The 26409-nt window shown below is 30.0% G+C and overlaps 1 protein-coding gene across 1 annotated transcript in view; it reads right to left on the bottom strand.

The window, feature by feature from the left end:
• Tmem131 (Transmembrane protein 131) overlaps positions 1-26409 on the bottom strand; it is a 125486-nt gene that overhangs the window by 29351 nt on the left and 69726 nt on the right. Inside the window, exons 14-20 of the mRNA XM_075379066.1 lie at positions 25026-25289; positions 20232-20371; positions 16188-16372; positions 12312-12628; positions 11056-11131; positions 7337-7605; positions 2800-3403 (exon numbers count right to left, since the gene is read on the bottom strand). Coding sequence (XP_075235181.1) covers positions 2800-3403; positions 7337-7605; positions 11056-11131; positions 12312-12628; positions 16188-16372; positions 20232-20371; positions 25026-25289 — 1855 coding nt within the window. The remainder of the gene's footprint in view (positions 1-2799; positions 3404-7336; positions 7606-11055; positions 11132-12311; positions 12629-16187; positions 16373-20231; positions 20372-25025; positions 25290-26409) is intronic.

Below are 26409 nucleotides of genomic sequence, written 5' to 3'. Positions count from 1 at the left end.
CAGATTTGTCCTTAAAATGGATAGAACATGTAAGCAGTATAACATAAAAAAACAAGATATCTTTTGTTTATCTTTGTAAAACTTTAAAAATACTGTTAAATACTCAAGCTTTATGAACTATATATTATGGAATTTTTAATAGTATTGCAACTTATGGCTTTACAGCATGGTGACCTGTTAAAATAATGCGTTAGCACCCATATTAAACTTGCAAAAAAGTATTTTAATAATAATATTTAAGGAAAATGATAATAATAACATCAAAATGGTACTTAATCATAGTCAAACTTATAATTTATGAGTATTATTATATAACTGTGCATTATTACAATTTGAAAAAAATGCATAATTTGCATAGAAGCAAAACAAGAAACAAATCTATTGCTTTAGCAATGGTTGACTTGAAGTGGGCAAAAAGAGGCACTTGTATGATTCTATAAAAATGTTTAGTAGCTTACCAAACAACTTGAAATTATTAAATACAAGTAAAAATATACTTAAATCTAAACTGCAAAGGTGGCTATTAATAATTAAATAGAATATTACAAGAAAAGGTTTTTTTTTAATATTTATAACAAATTATATAAGAAGTATTTTAATTAGGTTAATTTTAGATTAAGTTGTTATATAGACTTATGATTTGAAATGAAGTTTATATAATATTTTTAGGGTAAGATTATTGTTTCCTATTTTTTATTTTTAAATTGATATCAGCGTTTGTGTACGGGTTTTACAAACCTCCTACAAGTTCCAGTGTAGCTTGTGTAATAGAAGATTTTTATATGTGTGTACTGGAATATTGTAATGATGCCAGGTAAATAAATAAATAAATAAAACATACTTCTTTTAATCATCAAGCGTTTGGCTAGTGTTATTATATTTTGACATTCTGATGAAAAAAAAAATCATTATTATTTATCAAAAAATTTAATCTGTTATTCATTCAAATTGGCTCCATGATAATGTCATAAAAAGAAAGATCAAGAATTACTTGTATGGTGTGTGTGTATGGATTAGTTTTATGGGGTGTGTGTTTTATATATAGTACAAATCAAAAGGCTTTCAACTTCTTTTTTGTCTAACTGGATTACTGTATAATTACTTCATATATAAATAATGATAACAATTGTTTTTGATTTAATGAAGATAAATTAATTACGCTAGTGTGTTTGCAGTTTTGTAAAGTCAATATCTTTATTAGACTGTACTTGTAAATATATTAAATACATGATTTATGTTATTTTGAACAAGTGGTCAAAACATTTACTTGGTTACTTTTTTAGTTGTATAGATTAGCTGTAGACTAAGGAAAAAGGAAGTGGGCTTAGAAAAAATACATCACAATCTAAATACCAACAAGCTGAAATTTTATAGGAATTTATTATAACTTATCCAAAATAAGCCACACTAGAATTAAAAATTTTAAAGCTACTTTTTGAAAAATCATGACATTATCAATCGATTTTAAACATTCTAAATTTTAATGGAAATCACAATGAAAAAGATAAAAAGATAGAATCTGCATTAAAACTGTTCTTCCTACACATTTGTGAACCAAGATATGAGTTTCGCAATGCAATAAAAAACTGAAGATATTGCAAAGCTGATGTGTAAAAAAATCACTGTGACAGGGTTATTTTAATTTTATCTTTGACAAAAAAAATCTTAATCCTTTACAGGTGGAAACCTACATATGAGTACTTAAGCTGGAGGGCGGAAACCCATATATGGGTCTCTGAATATGATCGGCTGTTTGTCTTCATGTAGTTACTTATAAACTCCAAGAGATGGCAGGAGATGTTCTTTCAATCATTTTGAGACTGGAATTCCAGATAAAACATGATTAGGAACCATTCTACTTCAGTTATCAGATGAGTTCAATAACCGAGCGTATATAACAAGACGCATGAATTATTTTTTTCGTGTTTTTGCTCATTTTTAAGTTAAATTGTTTGTAAACAATTTGTTTACAAACTGTTCCTTCCAAAACTTCATTTTCGGCTTGTTTCGTTTGAATTCAAACAAAATTTTCGAGAAAAAAATTCAGAAGGAAATAAATTAAAATATTTATATTATTATTATTATTATAATAAAACCATATTATACTATTCTCTGCCTAGGTGCACTACTTCAAAATTGCTGTTTTTATATTACCATCAACGTTACTACTGTTACTTTTATTACTCAGTGTCTTTTACATAAAAAGATCTCAATGGAAAACATAACCAAAATCATCACCTATAGTTTGTAAATTCTAGTGCGCTCAGTGAGACTTGTACTGTTTATGTGTCGTCTTTTTCTTACGAGATAATTGAACAGAGTTCCTTAACCAGATTGGTGGCAGAATTCAGCAAAAACACAATGTATATGTTGTTCTTATGCATGAATGCATGTTGTTTTAAATTACTTTAAAAATTTTTTGCATGAACTCTTTTTTTGAAAATGTCTTCCTCCTACAGCCACAAAACATTGCTGTCTGCGAAGGGTTAATAATAAAGATATAAAAGGTGAATAGAAGGCTTCCCTAAATATAAAATGCTGAATTGAACATAAGTGGCCAAAAATTAATTCCTGATGTAATGTTTATACATAATAAAGTTTATTTACCTTGAGATTGAAAATGTTCAAGTATTTATGGTCAACATATAATAAAATAAACAAAAAACTTAGTTTTCAATTTATGCAGGGAAGAGTTTTACATTGTTTTTCATCTATATGAATTGGGATTGTCTCAATTTAAACATAAGTGACATCTACTGTTTATTAATTTAAGGAAAGAATAAAATAAACAGAAATTACCTTATCACAATCATCGTGCATAGAACTTTCAGTGGTAGTTGATGAAGAATCACCGTCTTCATTATTATTAACATTATTTACTGCCGACAACAATGATGAAACATCCAACAATCGTTTATTATGACTATTTCCTCCATTGCTGCTATTATTTTTCTTATTACATTTATTTACTGTTGAAGAACATGAAGAAGAATAGGAAGATGTCGATGAAGATGATGAAGAAGATGACAATGATGATTTACTTCTTTTTGTGCACGAGGAATTAAGATCACTAGTGCGTAATATAGGCACCACTGGTATTGTTGAACTTCTATTACTATTGTTATTATTATTATTACTACTATTACTACTACTACTACAATTACCAGTAGAATGGGATGATGACGATAAATTTTGTAGGAAATCAACAGAAGAACAATTACTAATATTATTATCAGCTGCTGCTGAATTAATATTACTATTGCTATTATTATAATTATTATTGCTTGTTTTCAAATTATTTAAATTTGCTGCAGCAATTTGTTTTTGCAGATTTGCATTATTACTATTATTATATGAAGAACTACTAAATTGTGCTTGTTGCTGTGAAGAATTTTGACACGATCTGATAAAAAAAAAATCATAAAATTAATTAAGAATAATAACTCTTTTCTGTTTAACCTCCGGAACTGCCGTAAGGTATTACTTCAGAGGATGTAAGAATGTGAATGAAGTGTAGTCTTGTAGTCTTACAATAACAACTTGTAAGATATTTAAATTACTTACATACATATACACAAGACACACATATATATTAATTTATCTAAATTAAATTTTTTAGTCCATATCTTCTCCATACGTACAATCTAGCTACTAATTATCTAATATAAAACTTATTCCGCCACTCCTAAAAGTACAGAATTAAAGAACATTCTTACTTTACTTTTTGATTAAAGCGCTTTCAGGCATAAGCCCATCTTAAGTAATGTTTTTTTATAAATTTTACTTATTTACATTTACACAATAGATTACATGATGCATTAAAATTTATAAACAAATATTTGTTCAGTAAATAAATAAAAAAATTGTGTAATTACACACACACACACACACATGAGATGTGACTAAAAAAAACCAGACTACTGGTATAAAAATGTTTATTTTATATTTTTCACAATTTTAACATTATAACCTTCTACATAATCCCTTCCATGATTCCTACAACGCTCCATGCGAATTTTCTATTTGTCCAAGCAGTGTTGTAAGTCATTCTCAGAAACCATGTTCAAGGTGTCCGTCCCTTTGCTTTCAGAGCTTCAACAGTCTTAAATCTTGTTCCTTTCAATGCTGATTTCACCTTGGGTAACAGAAAAGTCACATGTGCAGTGAATAAGGCAGTGTTCCAACACAGGATTCCGTGCTTGGCCAAAAATGTCTTGACAGACAATGCAGTATGGCTGGGGCATTGTCCTGATGCAGAATCCACTGTTTATTTTTCTACAATTCAGATCGCTTTCTTCTTACTTGTTCACAGAAAGTAGTTGGAACCTCAAGGTATTATTGCCGATTCACAGTTTGACCTTCAGCCAATTTATGTACATGTTGAAAAACATGGTCATTGTGGACATGTGTCACCTTCAATCTCTTTTCGCCCCTCTTTAAACTGTTTAAACCTCTCAAAAACCTTAATGTGTGATAAACATTCAATCACTGTATATTTCTTTTAACAAAGAATTTCTGTAGTGGATTTTCTGAGTTTCACATAAAATTTCACATTAATGCATTGCCTTTTGAAAGCACTTAATATTTTTCTGATGGACTGGAGATGCAAGGTCTGATATGAATGAAGACCACAGTCTGACAAAGGGGTCTGCAGTTGATTTGACAGCAGGAATGGAAAGAGGGGATGTCACATGACTCGGCTGAGTGCCGTTTGGCCTTCATGCATATGCTGTTTTTCTATACATCAATTAGTCAGATTTTTTTTTAGCCACACCACATATATCAATTATAGTAGGTTAAAAATCTGATGAATGGAGAAATAAAACTTGTATTTTTGCTCATAAACTATTCAAAAATTGGTTGAAAGAAATGACATAAATATTAATGATGATTTTAAATTAGAAACACACATTATGAAAATGAATTAACATTATAATTAATTTGATATGTTACTATCACATACTTAGATTCAAAAAATTTTGATAAATTTATTTTTCTTTGTGTTACCCTTTTACCGAAATGGCATAAATAAAGTTTCAGAGGTTATACTTAACTTATGAATTTTTTTAAAATACTAAAAGTTACATGTTATGATTTGATTTAAAAAAAGAAAAGAAAAAAAACATATTAAAAAATGTGTGGTGAGTGCACATTAATTGAAAGTTGATCTTTTCTGTGTATCTTTAAGTGCAAAATTATGTATCACTGGAATGATACATTTAAATTACTGATAATTATTGAATGTTATAAAGAAATTTGATGTTGAGCAATATGATCCTATTTTTAGTAGTCTAAATTTAAGGATGACATTTTTAAACACTAAATCTCCATACAAATCAGCAGTCATCGACTAGTTCTGGAAAATTTATGACTGTTTTTCAAAGCTTACTGGTGTTCGCTCAACATTTTCTCTGTAGTAAATTGGCATTACAAATGAATGGAATTAACTAACAAATGTAAGAAAACAGGAATGTAACTGAAAATGAAATTATCACTTTGCATGAAGAATAATTTGATTTATACCGGTTGAGTACCTTAAAACCAAACTGTTACATACTAAACACAGTTGTGACATGTTAAATTTTATGAATGAAATTATAAAGTGAAAACATAAATTAAATTTTGTATCTACATAAGCAAAAGTTTACATATTTTAACAAAAGATGTTTGAAGTGAGTACCCTGCTCAGCAATGCAATTTTGTTCTCAAGTGATTGATGAAAATTGTAGTATACTTTTACAGAATGGTTAAAACATATTGGTGCACAATGCAATTATCAGAAATGCACACCATACATCGATTTTTCAAAATCATCTGAAGTGGATGCTCAAACATTTGGTAGAATTTTCAATCATCCTGTACCTGTGTTATGCAAATTAAAATTAACTAATAAATGAAATATGTCTTGTCTGAAATGAAGTACACCGTCGTATCTATCTCTCTATTGACAAAGTTTCCAAGAAGCCAGTCGCAATAATTAAGATGTTCTCTTAAGTTGTTGCTGTACAGTTGTCACATAGCCGATTTCAAGTTTAAATCATGAACAATCTTCGGGCAAGATGTGTATTTTATATCATTTTCTTGCGACTATTTAAGAAAACATTTTTTCAAACTAGCAGATTCTTTTTTAATACTAGCCTGTGGAGTCCTGATGGAAGGTTGCCTAATTTATTTTGCACTTGAATTTAATCCCACTGTATGCCATTTTTTTAACCAAATTGTGCATGCTGACACTCAAAAGGTTTTTCCGAATATATTCTATGTATTTCGTGAAAGAATCCAGAATGCTTATAAGCCTCCACTATAGCAACCCTTTCCTTATTGAATAAGGCATTTTAGAAAAACAGAACTGTGAAGAATGAGACTGAACTGAAGTATGAAAACAGTTTACAACTGACAACAATAGATAAGAGTAGTAACATACAAGATCAATATTGACACTAGTAGTAGCAGCATTGAAGCCAACCTCAAACAACTGCAGTTAGATCCAGCTTGGTTTGGTTTTAAGTTACTTGCCCTGTACCAAAGGTTCAATAACATGAACTGTTTCAGTCAGTAAGTGGTCTTATGCTTAATGAATGAATAGTTTTGAGGAAATGTTGTGCTCAATGGATACATTTATCTGATGAAGATTAAATATCTTACATTCAAGAAGATAAAACCTGAGTATGATACAGCCTGCCCACTATGATTTAATATTTTTGAATAATTTTGATCACAAACAAAAACTATGTTAACAAATAAAAAATGAGTCAAAGAAAAATGCGATAGATAAAAAATATTGATGTGTAAATATGCAGACCTTCAGTAGTAAAATTACAAGAAATAGATGAAGTAAAGAAGACATCGAAAATATAAATAAAAAAAAAACTTCAAAAATATTAAGTAAATTCTACAACAATGATGTATTGATAGATAACTTAAACATTAGTGAGAATGCATTCTTCCAAGAGATGGTCATTTGAAAGAATAATTTTTAAGGTGAAATAATTATTAGGTTGTTTAGAAATGATTCTGTTTATAAATCTGATGATAATAAAATTAATTAAACAAAGTTTTTAGATTTTAATTTTTCCCTTTTAATTTTCTCTCTTTGATCCATTTTTATAAAAAATGTTAGTTATTAAAGGATCTAGAAAATTTTCTTAAAATGGTTTTAATATCTTGAAACCTGAGATGATTAAAATCTTTTAACTACATAAATACCCGAATAAGAGAAATTTGTGACTGATATTTTCCAATTGTTCTATAACAACCAAGAAAATCAAAATTGATTACATACTGTAATCAAACATCAAAATCCGATTATAAATTTAATAAAATAATAATGTTTTACCTGTTATTAAGTAAACTCGACCAGGAACCTCTTCGTTGTTGAGATGAAGTTAATGGTAAAGAATTTTGTGATAAATCATTGTTAACGTTATTCGTTAATGTCGAATTAATTAAATTAACATTGGTACAGCTACTATTGTTCAAAGATTCTGATGACTGTTGATAACTTTCACTGTTCCGTTTAGTAACAGTACCTGTTGAACCGCTATTATTATTACTAGATGATAACTTCTTTTTAACAGAAGATAAGTCAGAATCGCTCACTTTTAACTAAAAAAAAATGAAAGCAAGTTATTAAATGACAGAGGAACTAAAATAATTCTAAGAAAACACTAACAAAGTTGTTTATCTACAGATAAACAACTGAAAACAGTTATTATTTTTTTTAACACAAAGCAGTTTCTTATATTATTACATTATTATACAATTCTGGCCAAATATGTTAACCAGACTTTTCACTTTATTGAACCAAAACCTTTAAATAATTATAAAATATAATAATAAACTGATAAATAAAATCATTTAGTAAGATAACACTAAATTGAACCATAAGATCTGATCTACTTTAGACAAATAAAAATAAAAAAAGGCAACCTTGTGGCTGTTCTCAATGTTACATGGAACATCCAACAAAATAACAAGTGTTTATTCATCCAAGAGTGAATAAAACAAAATTAGATTAAATATGCCATCAGGAATGAATGCTATTGAGATGAGCCTAATTCTGCTGCCTTTGTAGGCGACAAAATAAACAATAAGTATTAGCATTAATAAGAATCTCATTATAATTTTAATTAGATAGCAGATTTCTTTTCCATTTTAAAATAAAACTGGACTTATATGCTGGGAATTTCAATGGTTATATGTGAAACTGACAACAGAAAGTTTTATACAAGCTAGATTTAAAAAGTTCCCAGATTTCGTTTATTTTTCAAAAACTGCTTGCAAGAAAATGTTTTAGAGTATATTTCCTTTGAAGCAATTTCCTTCAGTAGTCACCACTTTTTTCAATATCAATTAAGTAGTTTGTAATGTTTGTGGTAATCATTGAGATAATGTCCTCAGCTGTTTCATTACATTGGCCAACACAACATCAGTGTTTTTGTATCTTTTTCCCTTAAGAGCATTTTCAAGCATTAACAAGTAAAAATCAGCTGGTCAGGAGAGTAAAGTGGATGGTTTACAGTTGTTATATTGTGCCATGCCAGAGTAACTCTTTGAAGCGCATAAATGAATGTGTTGGTGTATTGCTATGCAAATAATACAATTCTTTGCTTTCCCATTTTTTAGGATACTTTCTTCTAACTAAATCCTGTAATTAACAAACAACATCAACATTAATTTTCTTGTTCACTGCCTACCCTCAACAGGAATGAGAACAATACCTTGTGAATCAAAAATAAACTTCTGACATAGTTTTTCCTACCATTCTATCCACAAATTAAGTTTTTATGATTGCAAAAATAATGTAATTCACACACAGATGGCTGGTGTTTTGTCTATGGATCATATAAAAAACAGCATGTCTCATCTCCTGTTATGATCTTACTCAGAAAATTTTGATCCTGAACAACTGATATCCCAAATATTGATGCTGTTTCCTTGACAGTTTTTCTTTTATTATATTCAACAAGTTTGATATCTTCTTCATTTGTTAAGGTAGGTACAAGGGTCATTCAATAATTAAACAGACTAATAACTGTACAGCAAAAATGTTTTATTAAATAAATACAATTTTTTGGCTACTTTTCCAAGTAATCCCCACCAACTTCTATGCACTTGTCCCATCTTTTTATGAGTCTTCTTAACCCCTCAGCAAAGAATTCTTTACCTTGATCTCGAGGGCAGTTTTGTACTTTTTTCTTTACCTCTTTGCGGTCATTGAACTTGATGTCATGCAAAGCTTCTTCCATTGGACCAAACAGATAAAAATCTGAAGGGCTAGGTCAGGGCTGTAAGGAGGATGAGGTAGGAGGTCCCAACCTCATCCTCTATGGTGAATAGTTTCCCAGCTCAGTTGTGCCATATGAGGTCGAGTGTTGTCTTGAAGAAGAAGCACCGCATACATTTTCTCTGCCATCCTGGACATTTCGTCTTCAATACAGGCTTGTCTTTGTTCTCAATCACAACTGAGTAGTACAGGCTATTGATAGTGCGTTGCTCCTTCAAATAATTACAGAGAATCAGATAAGCACTCCAAAACATAGTTAACATGACCTTACCAGCTGATGGTTGCATTTTGAATTTTCTTATGGACAGGCGATTCAGTGTTTCCACTGCATGCTTTGACTGTGGCTTAAAATGATATATCCAAGTTTCATCACAGGTTAAAATCCTGTCCAAAAATGCATCACCTCTGTTACTGAAACGATTTTTGAGTTCAGTGGAAATGTGAAATCTCTCAGCTTTGTGATAAAAGGTAAACTCTCTGGGAACACACCTTGCACAAGTCTTATAGTAGTTCAGTTTGTTTTGAATGGTAGAATGAGTTATGCCAACACTTACTAGACATTTTTCAGCAATTTATTCAACTGTAAGTCATTGGTCTTCATGGATAACTAAATCAATATTCAGAATATTAGGATATCTAACGCCAAGGTCAATACTATTACTGGATGCCTTGACGGTGCTCATCAGTCATGCTTTTGCATCTACTTTTAAACTTTTCCAACTACACATAAAAACTTACACGGTTCATACAACTACTACCATATTGTTTGTTAATCCAAGAGAATATTTCTGAAGGTTGTACACTTTCCAAAAGTAAAACTGTAATCACAGAATCCTGTTCTTTAAAAGTACTTTCTTTGAGTGGACACGCCATCATAAATACGACTTTAGAGGTTATGTTTATGTAACTATTAATCGAACAGCTGAGTAACACTCTTTGCAAGGTTGCCAACCAACATTTACAAAAATTTCAATTGTCTGCATTAAGTGTTTCTTTCACTAAAAATGTTTGTCTGTTTAATTGCTGAATGACCCTTGTAGGTGTCCAATACAAATATCATCTTCAACACTAATACAAACAGCACTAAGACAGTTATGCTGATTGTAAATTGCTGTTTTCTTCATTGCTGATTCCTAATATTTTTGTTTAAGAAGCGTTCATTATCTGACCTAATTTGTGTAGAAAATACAGAATTTTATATTGTGGACTGTACATTTGTTGATATTTTTTTACTGAAACATACATAATAATAAGGCAAACAGCTTAACTATTGTTGTATGAGAAACAGGTAATGTGACTAAATTGTGATGATCATGGGTGCTGCAAAAACAAATCAATAATTTCGTTATTACAATTGCTATTTAAACAGTATGAAACAATTTTGGGAACTTTTTGAACCTATTTTACACAGTAATGATTTCATAAATCATCTAATTTTTAATACAACTGATGATGATTTCAAACAACTCCTGATTTTAATATCAATACTTTCTACCTACCTAACAGTGCCTTTTTCAACCGGTCAAATACAAAATGATTGTAACATCATAAGATCATACATAATGATGTTGTACATAATTTTAATGATCATTTCATCTAACTGCAAACACACACACACACACACACACATACATACACACACGTATATACATATACACATTCCAACCCCTGTAAGGGAAGACACCCACCTTGTGACGATTCTGGTCATCACACCATTCCCCCCGTTCCTAGCCCTGACATATATATACACAATAAAAAGATCAATTTACCTGCTGTTCACAATTTCCACCTCCACTCCAGTTATTACTGTTAGATAACGATGGATTAAATCCAGCAGCCACTAACCTAGAATTACAAACAAAACTATTAATAATGTTCAACTTCAAATAGCATTAATATCTGCATATCTTATAACTGGATTTTAATAAAAACTCATGGGTATAAAACAAATAAAACTAGAAAGGTTTTATTATCTTTAGGCTAATTAATTAGACACATTGCAAGGTAAGTTGAAAACATTCTAATTTTGTGACACATTCAAAATATACTGCTTTTTTCTGAAACCCTAATTTTTTTTACAGTTAATCGCCCAATTTTACTCCTGCATATAATGAAAAAGGTTAGTAAACCTTTAATTACAATGATATTTGTATTAAATATCAGTTTGTATAATATATACTGATGTATTTTATTAAACGGTTGAGCCCAACCATTCCCTGCCAATTGCCTATTGTGATCTCAAAAACAGTATGCAGTTAGAATACATGTACCAATTAAGACCTGAAATGGGATATTACAACAGAGATCATGTCCATCAACTGTATGCTCTTATACATGGTGACTTACACGAACAAATGGGCTTACACCTGCCTTAAAACATAGGATGGAAACTTCCAATGCCTAAAGTAAGCAGGTATTGTAAGTCAACATATCATTTTATGTCTGTATCTCACTTTGTTTCTACATTAAATAACATGATATAACTATGATATGCATGATAAAATGTTCACCTGGTGTAAAACACACACCTTCCATGTACAGCTAATACAAAGTAAATTTGAATATATAATTTTACATCCATGTAAACTCTGCCAGTTGCAAGCAAATATATATATTTATTCATTCATTTCCTCCTAAAACAACAGGTTGAAACCAACTTAAAATTTTTTAAACAGATGAATTTTATATCATATGAAAAATACAAGCTTAATCAGGATTCTCACTCACAAATTTCCAGATAAAAGGAAGAAACCATACTACCATTCACCATGTTCATGTTGGTAGATGGTTAGGAACTAAATAATGCAAAAACGTATTTCAGCAAATATGATACATACACTAAAGTAAAAAATGGATAGCCATGGTCATGTAAATTTTATCAGAAGTTTTTTATCATAATCTTGATAAACATGGTTAATCCAAACCCAAAAAGCTGAAAGGAAAATTGAAAAAACTAAACAGAAACTTTCCTAAGAAAGAGTGATTTAAAATTTGTTATCATAAAATAAAACTGTTACACTGTTACCTTAAATCCAATACTGGTTGTACTGATGTGTCCTGCGACATTGCAAGTAATGCATGTTTTAATACTCTATCTGATTCTAAGAAAGCAGCAGCTAAAACGCAAACCAACAGGAATACCATAAATGTAACTGCACTATAATATAATAACGGTTCCCATGTAGGTCGAGCTAAAACGCTTGAACATGTCGCTAAAAGATATGGTGGTAGTGTAGCAACCAGAGTATAATTCGCTGCTGTATTCGGTTCGTTACTCATCCATATACTTAATGTACGCTGGACTCTAGCTAGCGTAAAATCTGGTGTGAATGCAATATCAACCTGTTTTAAAAAGGAAATATCTTTTATGTAGATAAATGATAGTGTAACTATATGCATCAATTTTGTTTCATTATCTAGTTTTGTAAATAAATCTAGAGTAAAAAAAACTAATGTTTATTTTAGATGAATTGATGTATTATAATTTTTTTTTTACTGAATTCTGTTTTACTTCATAAAGTTCTAGATAAAGTGGGAGTATGTATCAAGGAATTACAAAAACATGAATCTTAATTAAAATAAAAAAATAAAAATTTAATACATTAAATTTAAAATAATTTAATGAAATGGATTAAAACTGAAATAACAAATTTTAATTCCTTGAATATTTAATACATTCAAAATAAAAATAAACATAAATATTATTTTAAAGATTTTACTGATTATGATTAATTAATTATAATAATAGTTTACAAAACATACAAATTACATAACTTTCTGCATATTTCAATTGCTGAACAGTTATCATTAGTAGGTTAAATGAACTAATTAAAAATAGCTATAAATAAGAGATAATAATAAACAAAAATTACTGTACACAAAAAAGTGTTGCATGACTTTCCCAACTGTTACTAGTAAAAATTAAAAAAGTACGAGCCAATAAAAAAAAGAATTTATATTTTTTAGAGGTGGGGAATAAATTTAATTTTATCTAAATCTAATATCCTCTTCAATGAAGGCTAAAATAAAAAAAGAACATTTAAAAAAGCATTTCTACATTTTAGGTGAGTATATAATATAAAAAAAACTGTAAACATTTTTGGATAACTCTGTGTATGAAGTACAAACCTTCAAAATCTTTTTGAAAAATATTTAAACCTAAGAGAGATAAGCAAAAAAAAAAAACATAATTTCAATTTTAAAAAGTGGAGGTTGATTTTTTGAAAAACCTTTTTTTCGATTATTTATACATGCATTGTAGGTAACAAATTTACTTTTATAAAGTTTTCTCTAAAACACTTCTGAAAAAAATCTAAATCAGGTTTTCACTATATGCCCCTCACCACGTAACGAATTAAAAAAAAAAAATTAACGTGATCAATGATTCATATACTGAAATATTTAAGCCAAATTTGAAGAAAATCAGTTTGGTCAATCCTGATATATAAGGCAAAATGCAGTACGACATATAATGGGTGTTTTTTTTTTGGAGTGATAGAACTTTGAATTGAAATAAAACACATAAAAATGTAAGTTTTAAGCCAATTTTGTTTTTATCCGAAAGATAACTTTCTGAATAATTTTTGAAAATAATTTCTGGCATATGTCAAACACGACTAGCTTTGATGAATCGATTTGATCAGCCCAATTTTGAACCACTTTTTCAAGTAATTGGGGATGTATTTCGTAAATAACACGAGTTATGTTTACTTCCAAAGCATCAATTGTTGCTGGTTGATCAGCATAAACCAGAGACTTCACTATCCCCAAGGAAAATAATCCATTGGCGTTAGGTCACATGCTCTTGGGACGCCAATTCACTGAACCATTTTGTGAAATAGTTTTGTCACTAAATTGTTGTTTCAATAGATTGACTATTTCGGTAGCAGTATGAGGTGTGGCACTATCCTGTTTAAACCAAAACTGTTGCAGGTCGATGTCAAGTATATTTGGAAACAAATAATCATTGATGTATAAAGTCATGATTGACAGTAACATGCGCTCTGGCCTCATTTTTAAAGAAATAAGGATCGACAATGCCTCAGCATGTAACCCACAATATACAGTACATTTTTCAGGATGCAATGGAGACCCTTAAATTTCCTGAGGATTGGTCTTACTCTATATACAGTAATTGTGCTCACTGACATAACTATTTAACCAGAAATGAGCTTCGTCACTAAACAAAATGATAAAAAAAGTGGATCAGTTTATAATTGATTTAGACACTATTCACCAAACGAACGACGCTTATTATGGTCTTGCGGCTTCAGTTCTTGCACCAATTTCATCTTGTATGGAAGTAGACCAAGATTTTTATAAATAATTTTCCATGTAGTGGATGGACCAAGTCCAAGTCGTTGAGAATGGTGACAAATAAGCACATTCAGATCTTCTTCAACACTACCACTGACAGAACCTATATTTTTATCTGTACATACAGATTTTTGTTTTGTTGTTGGCTTTTCATTGAATGAAGTAAATGTTTATCGAAATATATCAACAGTTCAATGAATAAATTGCTCTAATCGACGATTATGTACACGATAAAAATTACGAAATGCTCTATACATATGACGAACAGAACTTTAATTTTGGAAATATATTTCCACAATTTGTAAATGATGTTGTGGCATCAGTTTTTCCATTATCATTTGTCAATGCTCACCGAGCTGAAATGACAATACAAAATGTCATCAAAACAAAACAATGACGACTATCTCTATCAAAAGTTCTATCACTCTAAAAAAAAAAAAAAAACACCTGTTACATACATATGTATGCACATGCATATATGTATGTGTTTTTTGGTCTATATACCCTAAATCATAAAGATTTGCTAAAGCCTGATACACTATTTATAACATAATCAACAAACTTTCTCCTTCAAAATAACTATTTTTCAACAGGAAACTAAAAGACTGAGCTCTGATTGGACTGAGCTCTCAGTCCAAGTTGAATAAAAAAACGTTTTTAACTTAATTTTTTATATTTATCTATGATGAAATTTAACAATAATAAGCACTATTAGTAACATTTAATTTTTTGTTATTAGTTTTTAGCTAGTGACCCTTTTTTGTTTTTAACTAACTGGAACAAATTATATAGCAAATTAAATATTGTAAAATAATAGTTTATATTCTTATAGATAAATAAGTTTTTATTAAAATTGTTTAACTGAAAATTTTACAATTAAAGGACATTGTGATATAATATTGTGTGAAAATAAACGCTAGAAAACACTAATGTAATTAGGATAAGAAATAATTGAAAAAGGAACAACTGAATAATTAAAAATTAAAATTATTCATAGGCACTATGTTAATGGTAGCAAAAGTAAAATACTGAAAATTTACACTTATCAGTAATGACCCACATGAATATGATAAAGGAACTTAAGAGCATCCCAGAAAAAGAGTTCCAGATCTGTTTCAAAAATCCATGTACAGGAGAACACCAGCAAGGGGAATAGTTAGAAGGCAACAATGACCATTAATGTACAGTTCAGAATGTTTTTACAAGTGCACTCTTAGAATGACACTTGATAATTCAACTTTAGTTAAAAATTTAACAGCTGTATGTGGTGCAACAGCTCCTTCTCATTTTACTAAATTAAAACAGTTTCTAGTATATGAGTAGTGATGTCAGTATTTAAGAAAAAGATTAAGGTTTACAATACAACATTATATACAGACAATGCTAGCAAATGAACAAGTTAACTATTTTTTAATAATATTAATACTACTAACCTAATTACTGTAAATGAAATATTCCCAATTTGTAACCAAGTTGTTAAATTAAGTTATAATTATAATTAAAAAAATATTATATTGAAGATTAGAAATTATATCACAATGATCATATAATTTTTAAAATTAAAATAGATAAGTAAACAGAATACCTTTCGAGTTGTATTTGGTGGAAGATAAAACGGTTCACAATTTAAGACACGGAAACCATATCCTTCACAAGGTAAACCACTTATATGGAAACCATGTATTGTAATAGGAAGAGCGCCAGTGTTACGTGCAGTGAATGATCGTTTCACTGTAAGATTAGGTGCTGGATATTTACGATGTTTTTCTCCTATTAGAAAAAAAAAAATCAACTCAATTGAAAACATAATAATAATCAGAATTAAATAATAAAAATAAACCTGTGCTAAAATAAGACTGAATGTTTCAAAGTAAACATCTGGCAGAAAGGAAAATATTCTGAGTAAATTTTAACTAAAAAAAAATATCTTTTTAAAAATTCTAACCTGAGATTTATTGGTTTATTTATATGGAATATGCAAAAAGAAAAATAATTTAAAGGAAAAACTGAAAAAGCATAAATAACGTTAAAATAGATGAAGGAAATTAAGGACACTGTACGAAATAAAATCTTAGCTGTTGTATGCGGCTAAACATTGTCGTGGAGGATGTTGCAGATTAGTTGCCAGTGTTGTTTGTTGCAGTAAGCAGCCATGACATCATCCAACAACTGGCAGTACTATGCTGCATTTACCGTCCTTTGTTTATACAGGAAATCAATCAGCAGCACACTTTTTGAGTCAAAAAACACAGTTATCAGAACTTTTTCAGATAACAAGTGTTTCTTGGTCTTGATCTGCGACTCCTCCTGCCTTTACCACCACTCCATACTTGTTCTCTTTCTTTCTGGGGTGTAGAAATGAACCCACATTTCATCACAGGTCACAATATAATCTAAAAATGCCTCTCCTTCTTCCTCAAAGTGATTCAGAAGCTGCTGTCAGATGTTTTTCCAGACATTTCTATGTGCCTCAGTGAGAAGACATGCGACCTACCTTGCCAGCATTTTTTAGCTGTATCCAAAAGTGTCTGACAACACTGACCACTGATGCAATTTCGGCAATGGTTATGTTCCACAAAGTCATGAACAGCTTGAATATTGTCATCACTGAAGTTGGTCCACAGACGATGTTAGTGACTTTTGTTCACCATTACATCAAGGCTACTTTGAAATCTTTTGGCTAAATCAAACATTTAAGTTTTTGACAGGATAGCCATCTCCAAACTGTGCCTGGAATAGACTCAAAATTTTCAGATCTGATACCTTTGTTTATGAGAAACTGGATTATAATTTGTTGTGTAACAGACAATGGTACTTCCTGCTCGGATACTTTGCTAAAGATATGGGAAAATGACCTACGGTGGTGGCTGGCTGGTTGCTCTCCTCTACACATATCTAACTAACTACCTGCAGCACCCCACCACATTCACTGCTTTTCCTCAATCCATGTGGCAAAATTCAGATTTATATTTGAATGACCCTCGTATTAAACATACACAACAAATACAGAGCGTTTCATAATGTTCTTCGGAGTTTTGAAAATTCATTAACAAAAAACTATTTCACTCATAAAAATAAAACAAGTACTGTACGAAAGAGTACTTCAAATAGGTTTTCCACATATACTAGGCAGTTAGTAAACCATTTGCTTGCTAGGCGTCGACAGTAGAGAAAATGGCTGCACAGGAAGCAAGAAGTAGTTTTGTGTGTTAGAATTTCACTTGTCAAAGTCAGTAATTTCTGTGCAATGTGCGTTTTGGTTGAAATTGATAAGGAGCCACCAAATGACAATTCAATTCGTGCACAGTATAAACAATTCAGTGAAACTGGTTGCTTGTGCAAGCAAAAATCAACTGGTCGTCCATCAACCTCAGAAGTCAATGTCGAACGTGTGTCTGCAAGTTTCATTTGCAGCCCGTCAAAATCAACTGCTGCTGCAGACAGAGAACTATGAATTCCGAAAACAAGTGTGGAGAGTTTTCCATAAACGTTTATTATGCAAACCGTACCATCTTCAATTAATCCAGCGTCTTTCTGATGGAGATAAAACACGTAGGCTCAATTTTTGTTTACAGTTACAGGAAAAGATGTTGTTAGATGAAGGTTTTCTAAACAAGATAATCTTCAACGATGAAGCTACTTTCCATATTAGCAGTAAAGTAAACCATCATAACGTGCGAGTTTGGAGAACTGAAAACCCACACGCTTATATGGAACACATTCGGGATTCTCTAAAAGTAAATGTTTTTTGTGCGATCTCTTGTGAGGCAGTGTATGGGCTGTTTTTTTATGGAAACGACAGTAACCGGCATGATATACCTGGATATGTTACAATTATGGATTATGCCTCAGCTACTCAACGACTTCATTTTCCAGCAAGATGGTTGTCCTGCCCGTTTTCATAATGAGGTTCAACAGTACCTTAACACAACATTACCTTGGCGCTGAATAGAATATGCGTCTGAAGAAGACCAACACATTATGCTGTGGCCACCAAGATCATCAGACCTCACGCCAAGTGATTTCTTTCTTTGGGGTTACGTGAAAGATAAGGTGTTTATCCCACCAATGTCGCACGATATCGCTGAGCTAAAGGATCGCATAATCAGTGCAATCAACTCTATTGAAAATGATATGTTACGAGTTTGGCAAGAGCTAGACTTTCATGTTGATGTGTCTCATGTCACCAGAGGAGCACGCATTGAACATTTATGGTTTTAACAAAAACTGCTTGAGTCCCTGCATCACTTTGTACAACTTTCATTTATGTAAGTGAAATATTTTTTTTTGTACTGAAACTCCTAAGAACATTATGAAACGCCCTGTATAAGAAGGTGACTGTAAAGCAGATTTAACTATAAAATTTTGACACATTTATGTCTCTTTTTCATCAATGAATTGATAAACAGTTTAAATGAACATGAACAATATCTTGTACATGCAAATGATGAAGTAAAAGCTTTTATTCACTTGTTTGTCAGGCAAGTTTATCAAAAATTCAAGTAAGTTTTTTATTAAATATAAAAAACAAACTATATGAATTACAACAAAATGGAGATTGCACCATAAGTTTGAAGATAATGTTACTGAAAAATACATATCATGGGATATAAATGTCAATCAATGGCTTGAGTAGTAAAACAGTTACAATATATTAAACAAATACTGTAACAGTTTTATCTGTTATATTAAAGAATAAGATGCAATATTTTTATAAGGATGTCTAAACAAAGCTTTTAAAATTAAAAAAAAAAAATTACAGAATTAAACTGAATAAGAAACAAAACAATAATAGTCATATTTTTACCATTTAGTAAGTAGTTCCAAGTTTATATATAAATATAGAATTTCTTAACTTTAAAAATAAAGACAATATCCATAATTAAGTTTATACAACAAATATTTCAAAACATCAAAGTAAATGGAAGTAACTTAAAACAGATTAGTCCAAATGATACATAGTATTTTATAAGTTAAAAAAAGTTAATTAAAATCCTTTTTATATGATAACAGATTCCTCTCAATTGATTAATTATTCTGTTGAAAGAATTATATATAATATTAAAATTATATTATGTACTTGCATTACTGAATTTAAGTTTCATGAATTTAAAAAAAAAGTAATTTTTATGTTTCTAAGTATTTGAAATATATATATATATATATTAGCTATTCATATAAAATAATATTTTTTCAGCCACTCCACAAAGTACAGAATTAAAGAACATTCTTACTTTTACTTTTGTTTGCTCATTATAGTGTTTTCAGGCATAGCCCATCCTCAGTAATGTTTTCTTTAAATTTTTTCTTCTTTCTTTACATTTACACATTAAAATAAAATATAATGCAATAAATTCTATATAACAATATTTGTTTGATCAATAAAATCTTTTATTTTTAAATTTAAAATGTTCTTATAACATGTTATCTACATGTTAATACAGTACTTTACTAATTATTTCACTTCTTGTGAAATGGAGTGGCTGAAAAAATATTATATTTTATGATTAGCTATAATTTATGTACAGAGGAGATATGGGCACAAAAAGTTAATTTAAATAAATTAATTATATATATACATGTCTTTCTCTCTCACTGCATAAATAATAAATTAAAAAATTATACTCACTTTCACAGTCTCTTAAATGTTTTTCTGCCAGTTCAAATAGAAGTGGAGTTGAGGAACCTGGCTTACGATTACCAAATTTGAATTGAGCATATGCTCCTATACCAGATAACTGTACTAACTCTAATACTGTCAAATTATTTCTGGAAAAAAAAAACAAATAAAACAAATAGTACAGAAATTAATACAAATCCATAGATAATCATACACTAAAAAATTATTGTATTTATTCTATGAAGATGAATTGCAAACTACGTCAATCATAACAATTTTGACATACTTTGTCCACTTCAAGTGAGGGATTTGGCTAAATTGCTTAGAGTTCAATTGGTTTCACACAATCTTAAAAGAGATCCAGGGCAAGATCATAGCTTTAGGGACTCTTAACCTGTTCCTAGGTTGCTCTTTAATTCCTAAAAAGAAAAGAATTTGTGTTGGAACATAAAATTATTTTTCAGAAATAAGCTTCTTCTCAGATCAGAGTAAAAATATGTCACTGGCACCTTAAGAAGCCTTAGCTATCTTCTGGGAAAGGTTATTCCTCTTGTACTTCAATTTCTCTGATGACTCTGGTAGGTAGACTCTGACTCCGCCAGGTTCTCCATTTTAGGATTCTGAGATTTATAGGGAGAATGTATCCTTGGTTTGATCTTGAAGTGAGTTTGCCTTTCCTGTCAGTTTCCTGTCTGATAGTTACAAACATCCATCAGATAGGCTACTTTCAAACCATGCTTCCTCTAATTCTTCCTGTAATACAAGGTATAAATAACAGGCAAGTACAAGCTGTCAAAATGTTTGACCTTAGGTCAGTAAATATTTAGCTGTTGAAGATTAAAATGCTATATCCTCTTGTTTAATAATCAAATTTCCTATTTCTTTATTGACAAGTCTGTTTCATTCCATTATCTTTAAATAATTGTTGAAAATATTACTGTCTGCTGCGTATTCAAAATCATAAAAATTTGCAATCAATTTACACCTTTATTCTTGAATGGTCAGCTCTATAAGCAATTAATTTACTTTATACATCACCAGACTGTCTGCAAACATCTTCATTTTCAGAGAAAGCAACTCGTGACTTGTGTTTCTTGTACTTCATAATTGTTTCTCATAAATTTAATTATTTATTATTATAAATTTAATAATTTATGTTGTGAATTATTGTATATTTAATTGTTTTCTTGTAAATTGTTTTTTACAATCATTAGGGAATTATAAATTTTATATAAATAACACTGATAGACCAAAAAAAAAAGTTTAATGTTTCTTTAAGTATGATACCATTTCTTCAATTGCTTTTTTGTGTAATTACAGATCTGTAAAAACAAGTTAGTTTTAAATTAATTACGTACGCTTAAAAAAAAATTAAGGTAAAATGTAGTTAAAATCTGTCAAAAAATTTATAATTTTTCATTTATAATTGAGAAAGATTTTGCTCATGTTTTTCTTTTATTAATAGCTTCAAGCACATCCCGAATTAATTTCCAACAGTAATTGGCTAGCATGTTAATATTCCCTCCCTTTATAGCGCCTTTCCACCCCTGAAATGTCTTGGTGGAAACATTCACCGTGTTCGTCATTTATGCCTCCGAGGTTGTCCGGGAAAAAATCCAGATGTGAGTGGAGGAAATGTATTTTCAGACATATTACATCCCATAGCTCTGTATAAATTAAGAAGTTGATTAACAATATGGCAGTAATTTTCGGATTTTTGTTTTCCAAGAAAACTTTTGCAAACGTCTTTACATGAAGCCCAAGCTACACTTTTTACATTATTTAACATTGTGGTAAATATATCATCTTTGACTAACTCTCTTATTTGAGGCCCAACAAATTTTCCTTCTTTAATTTTTCCTTTAATTAAATTCGGAAATTTCTGCCAGATGTACAAAAATCCAGGAATATCCTTCTTCATTGCTTTTACAAAATTTTTCATTAGTCCAAACTGGATATGGAGAGGGGGGTAAAAATATTTTTTTGGGTTCAACTAAATAAAGGCTCATGAATAATATTTTTTCCATTTGGAGTTAAGTTGTCTCGTTTCTTCCACTCTTTGGTAAAATAATGTTTATCCCTAGCTCAGTTGTCCCATTTGCAAAGAAAACACATGTACTTAGTATAGCCTTAACTGCACGCCTAACAAAATAGCTATAACTTTCAATTCACCACATTTGTTCCAGCTATGTTTTTTATAATTTATTTCAAGAACGACTTTCATTACATTGTATATCTCTTTCAAATTAATACCATAAGCAACTGGTATCGAAGGATATTTGTTACCTTGTGTAGTAGAACCACTTTTAAACTATACTTGGATGAATCTATGAAAAGGTACCAGTCCTTAGGTTTATGAACTTGTCCTAAGTGCAACATAAGCTCATCAATATTTGTGCAATAAACCAAATTATTTTCATCAATAAAGTACTGAGAAAGTTGTTTTTGCAGGCTTCGAAAGCCTGAAATTTTTGTATTTTTTGTAAATAAATTCCAACTTTGCAGTCTTGATCCTAACAGTTCAGTTTGATTTTCTGATAAATTTAAATCCCTAACCAAGTCATTTAATTCACCTAGTGAGATCAGATGTGGCTTATTGGAAGATAATTCAAAATCAAAATCATTGTTGTCTTCTTCAATACTGTCTCATTCTTCATCGCTGCTTTAAATCATACATTCACAGATGGCTCAGGAACTAGAATAATTTCACTTTGAGGTACAGACCTGATTGCAGATTGCAATAATGAAGGATATTTTACAGTATAGATTTTTTAGAAATTCTAGATACACTTGGTTAAATAAAAGTAACAATTGGTTACACGATCCTTTGGTTCACGCCAAACCATAGGTACACCAAATAGGTACGCCTTCTGTGTATCTTTCAGCCATCCTCTTAAATATACAGAAAAATTAGAGTATGCTATATAAGGAGCCCACGTCTTATACTGATCACAAATTTTACATTGAAAGTACAAATGATATGCTTTTTTAATTAAAAGTGTAATGTTTTACTATTTGATTTTATGGTAAACTCACCACATACATAACAAAAGGCATCCACATCATTTACACAATTTCAAGGCATTATGACAAACTTAAGTCAGCAATAAGACTGAACAAAATTAATTCATTCTAAATCCAGTACTTAATACAACAACACAGCTGTGTTTTCAGCTACTGTTTTGACCTGCACATACATGATTAATATTGTCCATAAAGGCTCTCTTCAGTATTAGATATGATGTCATAATATGTGACTATGATATAATTTAATTATTTGTTTAGTATTGTTTACTTATAACTTAAAAATTATATTAACAAAGTTAAACAATAAAAAATGAGCTAACAAAATACAATATAGGACCTTCAAATGAGAAATATATGTTGAAAAAAAATCCTTTAATTAAAATTTAAAAATCTTTCAAAAATGGTGGATGATAGAAAGATTCTGACTTTACATTCGTTTTCAGCATCAAAAAACAGATTAAAATCATATATTGCATGTTAGGTAACAAAAATGATGTTTATCAGTGTAATTTAACTGATCATTTCTATAACTAATTTTTTCATAAAAAAAATTCACTATCTCATTGCAAAGCGATTCAGACTAATGGAATTCAAATAACAGGAACTGTACAATACCTAATTTTACAGATGATAAATCTAAATGTTTAAACAAAATCTTAATGACATTTGTAAGAGATTTGATAATTGGTAATATTCATGATATTAATAACAACAAGAGTTACACTGCAAGTTAGACACAGACAAGCAGATAATGTGGTAGGCAATCTTTCGTCGTACTTTGAAATCTATGATGAATTTTCATTTACAAACATTAATACAATAAATTTACAGTAAGCCCTAAGAAAAAAAAAGAATGGCTTTTATCCATGAGCTGATCAATGTTTCATAAAACCTTAAGCAAATAATTTTATTAACCAGTAAGTTTTATTCTAATAGCAATTATAAACCCTATAGGATGCAGAAGAAAATAATGAAATCCTAATTTATGCAGTTAATTAGCAAAATAATTACTTTCTTCACTTCTACTGTTAATATATATATTTTTTGTTTATTTTTAATGAAGCTCAAATTAATTACAGCTAGTAATGTAGAATAATGATGTGATCAATAATTATAATTTTCTTTTCTTTTTAATATACAATATTAACTGATAAATGAAATAAAATGTTGTCTTTTCTTTCATTGTAGAAAATATATAATTACACAGTAAATAAAACCAAGTAGTAATAGAGAAACTGTTTAAATGTACAAAAAGCAAGAAAAAAATTCATTATAAAACTGCTAACTGGGTAAGAAATTAAAAATATAATTTTCCACCATACAGAAATATAAAAATTCAATGAAAACAAACTGAAAACTAAATAAAATATTTCTGAATAGTATACAACAGAATCAAAGGATGAAAAAAAAAGTTATCAAAACATAGACAAAGCTTTATTGCATCTGTAGAAATCATTTATACACTTGTATGCAGTTGTTATGAGGAAAGAATTTGTATCTTTCTAGGCCAAGTGGGTTTTCCATTCTCAAAGGATTAAAATCAATGTAATTTAAAGTTACTGCTAAAAATACTCTAGCTGAATTTAAAACTTATTTAACCAAATATTAAAATTATAGTACAAATAATTCCAAATAACATTCAAGGATAATTGTGTAAAATTAGTGGACTGTATTTTATTATAATTGTATTTTTTAAGTCTGTAATGTGTTACACGTAGTTAGTTAGATCAGATTCATTAATATATCCCTGAAAAAAAAAAGAGGCAGAGAGTATACCTTATAAAAAGAAGTGCAGAACTTTGTTGTGCAGATGTTGGTAAAAATCCTAGTGTTAATGTAACATTAGAAGCAGGAGATAATAAAAATGAAATATAATTTTTCGATAATATTAATGATGCATGTGGTGATGTAGGCGATGTTGATGATGATGATAAAGACATCTGAGAATTTAACGGCAATTCTTCTTCTTCCTCATCTTTCATTACAATGAAAAATTCATCGGCATTTGTACCAGAGCAATCTGTACACACTGGTCTTAATCTGTTAACAGAATGTAAAAAAACAAAACATGAAATTATAACAGGGTGTAACACAAATAGATGAGTTAACTAATCAAAGATATTATGTACTTTTAACTATTGGCTAATTGCTCAACCACCAGAGAAGAAACAAAGAGGCTCTTCTTGTCTCTATCCATCAGATACTAAAAGGGTGTACTAGCTCTTTAAGTCTTAATATTCTCAGTATGGAGAGACAATATAATGGGGAACAACAAATCAAGGATAACAAAAAGAGATTTCTGGTGAAGAAGGAGAATCTGCCAACAGGTAAATCATGGTAGTCTGGTCAACTGGAGAATTTGTATATAACAAGGAAAACAATAGAGGCAATAATTAAGAGGTAAATCACAGTGTTTATCCATCCTGATATAAGAATCATTCAATAATTAAACAGACAAATGGCTGTACAGAAAAAATTGTTAATTAAATAAATACAATATTTTTGTATACTTTTCCATGTAATCCCCACCAACTACTCTGCACCAACCAACTACCCATCGTTTTACAAGTCTTTTTATTCCCTCAGTAAAGATTTCTTTACCTTGATCTCAAAGCCAGTTTTGTACTTTTTTCTTTACCTCTTCGTTGTCATTTTACCTTGATGCCAAACAAAGCTTCTTTCATCGAATCAAACAGATAAAAATCCAAAGGTGCAAGGTCAGGGCGGTAAGGAGGATGAGGTAGGAGCTCCCAACCCACTTTGACAATAGTTTCCAGTGTCAGTTGTGCTGTATGAGTTGAGTGTTGTCTTGAAGAAGAAGCACCGCAGACTTTTTCTCTGTCATCTTAAAATTTCCTCTTCAACGCAAGCTTGACTTTGTTCTCAATCATGGCTGAGTAGTATAGGCTGTTGATAGTGTGTTGCTCCTCCAAATAATCACACGAAATCAGACCATGGGCATTACAAAATATGGGACCTCATCAACTGATGGTTTCGTTTTGAATTTCTTACGGACAGGCGGTTCAGGGTGTTTCCACTGTGTGCTTTGATGCTTGGACTCCGGCTCAAAATGATGTATCCAAGTTTCATTACAGATTAAAATCCTGTCCAAAAATGGACAAGATTTTAACCCTGTCGAATTGCTTATTTCACCTTTGTT

Source organism: Lycorma delicatula, chromosome 11, assembly GCF_047948215.1.
Source record: "Lycorma delicatula isolate Av1 chromosome 11, ASM4794821v1, whole genome shotgun sequence".
Lineage (NCBI taxonomy): Eukaryota > Metazoa > Arthropoda > Insecta > Hemiptera > Fulgoridae > Lycorma > Lycorma delicatula.
This window is presented reverse-complemented; position numbering and strand designations above follow the sequence as displayed.